General features: G+C 55.9%; 1 protein-coding gene across 1 annotated transcript; it reads right to left on the bottom strand.

The window, feature by feature from the left end:
* Positions 1-414: 414 nt before the first annotated feature.
* Positions 415-6,833, bottom strand: AQP3 (aquaporin 3 (Gill blood group)). Its single transcript, XM_050760824.1, has 6 exons — positions 6,629-6,833; positions 3,009-3,135; positions 2,557-2,694; positions 2,090-2,208; positions 1,538-1,755; positions 415-1,447 (listed from the first exon to the last, which is right to left on the bottom strand). Exons 1-6 carry the CDS (start codon positions 6,734-6,736, stop codon positions 1,279-1,281), a joined length of 879 nt encoding a protein of 292 aa, XP_050616781.1. The 5' UTR covers positions 6,737-6,833; the 3' UTR covers positions 415-1,278.
* Between the last annotated feature and the right edge of the window lie 220 nt (positions 6,834-7,053).

Here is a 7,053-nt window from a genome sequence, read left to right as displayed (position 1 = left end):
GTTGTGGAGGACAATACAGGTTCCAGTCTGATGGGTCTCCTCCAGCAACAGGGAACTCGCCACCTCCTGGGCAGCAGTTCTCCCTTTTGGGCAGCTCTGCAGCAAGATCTTCCCTGCATGGGGCTCAAGCCTTTTCCGGGATGATGTGTGGGTACAGGGATTGGGAAGAAGATTCCATTCATTATGCTGGGGTACCCATGAGGATGGAAGCTTGGGGGAAAGTTTGGGACCACTGAGTTCAAACTGAGAGGCTTGGCGAAGAGGCTCTCTAACCTCTCTGTATGACCCCCAGGGCAACCTGACCACATCAGACACTCAGCCGGGCACCCTGGCTCACTGTGGGCATGCTGAAGCTCCTTAACTGGCCCCAGAAAAGCAGCAGAGCAAGCAGAAAGAGATTTGCACAACTGGAGGTTTTAGGCACACATTTTATTTATTTTTTTTAATATAAAAGATAAAAGGGTACATTGTTGAGTGGAGGATTAAAGGAGCGACGACCCTTTCTAGAGTGGGGTCTCCCAACCCCGATCCCTAAGACTGTAACATCTGCTACATACATTCAAAACAAAACAAAACAAAAGCAAACATGAAACTTATGACCTGGACTTCACCCCACCCTTCATGCCTGCGTTATGACAGAAACACGTCCCATTGCTCCTACTTATGTATGTACATAAGTGCTCCAAACCTGAGCTGTGGCTGCCTCCTCCCAGCCCTTCCCACATCCATCCTACCTCCCAAAAGCCTGTAGAAGCCCCCACTTAGAAAAGAAGGCAGACACACACACACAGAAACACATCTATCTGCAGCTCCTCCATGTGGAGCCCCTGAAACACACACACCCTGGCACTTTCCTCTCCTCATGCACAGATGGACAGGCTGCCTTCCCCCATCTCTGGGCTCCCCCAACAGCCAGAATCCCTTCCGACTGGTCCCTTGCCCTGAATATCTGGGAAACCACACACACACACACATACACACACAAGCACACACACGCACACACACACATACCTGCTGCCCATTCTCTTCCCTTGGGAGACAAAAGGATGTATTTACCCAAATTCCAGTTCCACCCCAGCTTAGGGGCAGTGGCCTAAGGTGCTATTTGGGCAAGGTCCAGTGAACTCCTGAAGGGGCTGTCTCATGGGGTGAGAGTGGATAAGGAGCTCCTTAGCCTGGAAGGGTAGATCCTGAAGGGGGCTTCTTGGGAGTGGCCCTTGGACAGTCAGTGGATGCTCAAGGCCAGCGCCATGGAGTGGGGAGATGGCCACTGCCCACTCAGATCTGCTCCTTGTGCTTCACATGGGCCAGCTTCACATTCTCTTGCTCGGTGGAGGGTGGAGGCTGCTCCAGGTGGCAGCCGATCATCAGCTGGTACACGAAGACACCCGCAATGGAGCCCAGGAGTGGGGACACGATGGGCACCCACCACCAATGCCGGCCGGTCCTGGGGGGAACAGACACTCATGGTCAGGGACGTGGGGGGCGGGGCAGAGGAGAGGCAGGCTGGGGTGAGCTAGGTGGGAACTGTACTCACGTGAAGACTTTAGAGCCCCAGCCCGCGAGCGCTGTAAAAAGGCGGGGTCCAAAGTCCCGGGCAGGGTTGACAGCATAGCCGGAGTTGAAGCCCATGGAGGTGCCGATGACCAGGACCACCAGGCCCACAGTGAAGGCCTCCAGGCCTCGGGGGACAGGGTTGTTGTAGGGGTCAACAATGGCCAGCACACACACGATGAGGGAGGCTGTGCCTATGAACTGGGGAGTGGGGAGAACAGGGTGAGCAGCAGCTCCCTCCCTTTCTCTGATCCCTCCTTCCGTCCCCTACCTTCCCTCTAGCTCCTAGACTCCTGTCAGTGCCTGCCCATGCTTTCCTCCTGAAAGCAATGGTGCTAGAATGTCTGCGTGCACAAGAACCCGCTGGAGAGCCGCATGTTTTAAAAGTACCTGCCACCATGTTCTGATGCGGGTTACCCCACAGATTTGAGAAATCCTGCTACAGTCAAGGAGTCCTGTCCCCGAGCCAGCCCATGAGCTACCAAGGCAACTTGGTCCCCTCCCTGCGTTCCCCTCACATGTCCCCAGCCCATACCTGGTCAAAGAAGCCATTGATCATATCCAAGTGTCCAGAGGGGTAGGTAGCAAAGATGCCAGCTGTGCCATTGGGGCCCGAAACAAAAAGCTGGTTGTCGGCAAAGCCCCAGATTGCATCTGGTGACAGATTAGACCCAGAGTGAGCTGGGGGAGAGGCCTGAGCCCAGCCTTCCCTCTCAGGTGTGCCCTCCCCACCCTCCCACTGGTTATGGGTAAGTAGTAATACTGCTGTATTGCACCAGGCAGAGGGGATGACATGGGGTGGGGTCGAGGGCCTGAGACTCTTATTGCCCAACTTGTTTCTTTCCCCTCGTGCCCCCAACCTTGGCCCTGTGTGTGAATGAGTGAGTCATGAGCCCGGGGCCTGGGCAGGCCCTAGCCGTCTGTCATCAAAAGGCCTGGTGCCAGCTGGTCCTGAACAGAGGGAGGCGGGTAGTGGAGGAGGACAAGGTGGGGAATGCTTACCATAATACAACCCAAAAACGATTCCAGCACCCAAGAAGGCTCCCAGCGTCTGTGCCAGGGTATAGACGGGCAGCTTGATCCAGGGCTCACGAGCCAGGAAGCACATGGCAAAGGTCACGGCAGGGTTCAGGTGGGCCCCTGGGCAGAGGGGACATGGGACCTATTAGCTGCAGCCTGCCACAGTCAGGAGGCTAGGGTCCCCTGAGAAGAGGTGCAGAGAGGGGTTTCTTGCACAGGATGGTGGTTGGTCTATGTAGCAGGCCAGTTGATAATCTCTGATTCCAAGGTGAGAGTCGAAGGTTCTAAGTGTCAAGTGTCAAGTGTCTTCTCCACCCTCCTTTCCCAGGGGGCCAAAGCAGAGGCCACAACCATGACCTGCCCTTAGGAATGCCAGGACACCTAGTGGGAATGCTATTGAGGGTCAAGGGCTGGGGGCAGGGTTAAGGCCTTACCAGAGACCTGGCCAGCAATGAGGATGCCCAGAGTGACAGCAAAGCCAAAGGCCAGGTTGATGGTGAGGAAACCACCATGGGTGCCCCGGCTGAGCACAACCTGGGCCACGGAGCCACAGCCAAACATCTGTCAGGAAGAACAAGGCAGGGAGGCTGAGGACCAGCAACTCTCACTCCAGAAGGAAGGGGTGAAGCCAGCAACCTGCCCACCCGCCACCACTGGGAGGACTAGAGGCCCTTCCTGGAACCCAATCCGAACCCCTTCTGCTGCAATTGCACCCTCCAGAAAAAGGACACATGCCTTCCCACCCCCACTATCCCAACCCTAATATAAGAGGGCCCTATGGAAAGCGCTGGAAGCAGGGTCTGTGACTGGGATCCTAGAAGATGACTGAACCATCTTCACTGATTTTCCTTGAATTTCAGCAGTAGGTTTAGGGGAACAGCTTTCACCTTAGCACAAGTTTATCCGCAGCCCTTCAGGCCTGGACTGTAAAGGTGGGAAGCCTCTCACTCATCCCCCAGCTGCCCCAAAGAAAATCTCATGTAGGCCAGGTGCAGTGGCTCACACCTATAATCCCAGCACTTTGATAGTTTGAGGTGGGAGGATCACCTGAGGTCAGGAGTTTCAGACCAGCCTGGCCAACATAGCGAAACCCCATCTCTACTGAAAATACAAAAATTAGCTAGGCGTGGTGGTGGACGCCTGTAATCCCAGCTACTCAGGAGGCTGAGGCAGGAGAATCACTTGAACATGGGAGGCAGATGTTGCAGTGAGCCAAGATTGTGCCACTGCACTCCAGCCTGGGCGACAGAGTGGGACTCCATCTCAAAAAAAAAAAAAAAAAAAAGTTACAAAGAAAAGAAAAGCTCATGTGGTGGTGGTAGTGTTGGCAATGGGGGACACAAATAAATAGGGAGGAGACCAGAAGTGAGATTGAATCCACTTCTCCTGAGTCCAGGATGTCAGAGCCCCAGCCCTCACCGTGTCCCCCTTCCTTTACCTGTCCCTGTCCCAGCGCCTCCTCTCTCCACCCATGACCTCTCTGCTCTCAGGGGTCCAGATTCCCCACTCAGATTTGGAGGTCCTACAGAGAGGGATCTGAGTGGCTCCTCTTACTATCCCCAGCCTGGGACCCAGGGCAGTAGAAATGGGGAGATCAGTTCTAAACTTTCTGCCAAAAATGGGGGAACTAAAAAAGACTAAGAGCCCTGGTGTTCTACAAATACAGAACGTACTGGAGCCAGCGGTGGTGGCTCACACCTGTAATCCCAGCACTTTGGAGGCTGAGATAGGAGGATCTTGAACCCAGGAGTTTGAGACCAGCCTGGGCAACATAGTGAGATCCTGTCTCTATTTAAAAAAGAATGTACTATGTCTATTCCCCTTGTTCAAGCCTGAAAATACTTCCACAGCAGCTGTAAAGAATTGTTGCCCCGAGCCCCCTGAGTGTCCCTCAAAGCTGCTCAAATGCCTTCCCCTGGTCTCCTCTCCCACCTGCCTATAACTAAACGTTTTATGCTCACAGAGCAGGCAGTTTCCAGGACCTGTGCTACGGGCCCTGTTTATTCTGATGGGTCAGTGCCTGTTCTGGATGGTTAAGCATTTTGATTATCATCCCAGAAAGACCAAGAGATAATGGAGAAGCCAGCGGCAATGACATGGGGCAAAGGTGTGCAGGCAGGTGAGAGCAAAGATCAGAGATTGCAGGTGTATATGTGAAGAGGGGTAGTGGAAGACAGGCACTTGAGGGTCTGAGGCGTCCTGCCCCTGCTTGGGAGGCCCTGGCCGCAGCTCCTTGCCTGCCAAAGGCTCAGACCTGGCTCCATCCCAGGAGGCCTTGGAGGGAGGAGCTGTCAGAGCCAGTTCCACCACCTTGGGGCTAATCTTCCTCTTCCTCCCCCACCCCCTGCCCTGAGTTCTCAGCCAGCACTGCCCCCTGCCCTAGCACCAGGTATCTCAGAGAAAGTGGCTTTCCTCACCCCAAAGCCAACCCTGATTCTGCCACTGCAGGCCTAGGCTCCCAACACACAGGTATGCAGGCAGGCATTCATCCATTACACAGGGACCCCCAGGCCTGCCCCTCCAGTTCATGCAGTCCTTGAGGTTCTGCTTCTCACTGATATCCAATACCTCACATCCATCTGAGCCTGCAAGCCTTCCCCCACAAATTTAACGCCCTTCTTTTGTGGTCTGGGATAAGCCTGATGATCCTGGGGCTCAGTGGGAGGACTAACGGCTCCTTTGTGAGAGAGTGAACTGAGACTTGGGAGGGAATGAGGAGGCCCCTCTAGGAAAATAGAAGACATCGTCCTCCCCTGGCCTGGCTGCTCTAAAACAGGTGGCTGGACTCAGGACTCAGATAGGAGTGGGGGCTCTGAGGCAGGAGGGTGACAAAAGCCACCTCCTATTGCCTTCTTGGCACACAAGAGAGGGGCCAGGGCTGGCTGATAGGACCACTAATCTTATGGGAGGCTGTGGATAAAATGCCCCCTGTGGCTTCCCCACTTCCTATTCTTGGAAGCCAGAAGTGGGTCAGCCCTCCTCTGCCCATAGATCCTGCTCCTCTACCATTTGGGGATCCCTACCCCTTAGTTAAGCTTCCTAGTCCACAGTGGGCCAGCTGGTCTGTACTACCTAGGGCTGGGGCAGGAACGGAGTAACCCACCCACTGCAATGTAGCAACTGAACCCAGAGGAAAACAGGTGTAACCACATGAGGGGCTGAAAATCAGACAGAAACTGGGACAGGAAATAGGACCATAACTGGTGGGTCTGCCAGACCTAAGAAGTGCAAACAGAGTTACCCAGAACAAAACCAGGGTGAAACTGGTGTAACCAAGGAGTAACTAGGACTGAGGAGTAACCCAGACAGGGAAATATCTAACTCAGAGAACCCACGTTGCAACCAAGAGACCAGGGAATAACCAGAATGCTTGTCCTCTTCTGCAGAGACGCTGACAGCATCTGTCTGGATAACAGAGGGCCTGGGAGTCGCTCCGCACCAGGGGAGCAACTTTAGACGCGCGTCCTCTGTGTTTGGACCTAGCTTCCTCCCACCCTCCTACCGTCAGAATCTGCCTCCCTTCCCACTGCGCTGTTTGCAGCCCATGTGGCCTGCGCCCTCTGCCCCCACTCGTGCAACTGTCCTCACTCACTGCAACTTTTGGACTTTTTGAGGCTTAATTATTCATTAGAGGCCAGACACCCACGACCCAAATAACCTAATAATGGCTCATTTGCCTCCGCTCCTTCCCCTGCCTCTGGGAGCTGGGATTCCGGGAAACTGGAGGGCTGTGGGAGGCAGGGGAAGTGGCTGGCGGTCCCAGACTGCTTCCCCCAGCCTGTGGGCTGAGTCACTTGTGGGAGGTAAACGATCGGCACTGTCACTGGGGAGTAACAGCTGTCATTCTGGAGAGTCGGAGCTGTCAGAGATGGGGTTAGAACCGTGGGGGAGAGGACTTTGGAAGTCAGCTTGATCCGCCGGGGTTAAGCGTGGGGGTCAGAGCTGGGGAGGTGCGTCCAGGCCACCTTGGAAAACACAGCCCCTTCGGGGAAGTGAGCGTTTGGGGAGTGCAAGGGCTGGAGAGGGAAAGGTTTTCCCGGCTCCCTCCACTCACCACGAGGATAAGGGTCCCCAGGCATTCGGCCAGCGCCTGGCGGAGCAGCCGGTGGCGGATGTGGAGCATCTCCCCGCAGCGGGACATCAACTCCTTCTGTCGACCCATGGCGGGGCAGGCGGCGGCGCTGTCGGGCGGGCAGGCGTAGCGGGAGGCGGCGGGCGCAGCGAGCAGCGGCCTCCAGCGCTGGTGGCTCCCTTTATAGGAGCGCGGGAGACACGGGCCCCGCCCGCCCTGCAGCCCCGCCCTGCAGTCCCGGAGCGCGCAGGAGTGGGCGCCCCCTCGCCCCCGCCCCACCTCGGTGGGAGGCTGGTGCGGACGCCGGGTGGGCGGAGCTGGAGAGGAAGGTGGCGTGGGGAGGCGGGCATGGAGTGTGAGGAGCTTTGAGGGAGGGGTGGCCTTCAAAGGGCACTTAGGGGAGGGGG

This window comes from Macaca thibetana, chromosome 15, assembly GCF_024542745.1.
Source record: "Macaca thibetana thibetana isolate TM-01 chromosome 15, ASM2454274v1, whole genome shotgun sequence".
In the NCBI taxonomy this organism is placed as follows: Eukaryota; Metazoa; Chordata; class Mammalia; order Primates; family Cercopithecidae; genus Macaca; species Macaca thibetana.
The sequence above is the reverse complement of the archived record's forward strand: the minus strand, read 5'-3'. Positions and strand labels throughout refer to the sequence as shown.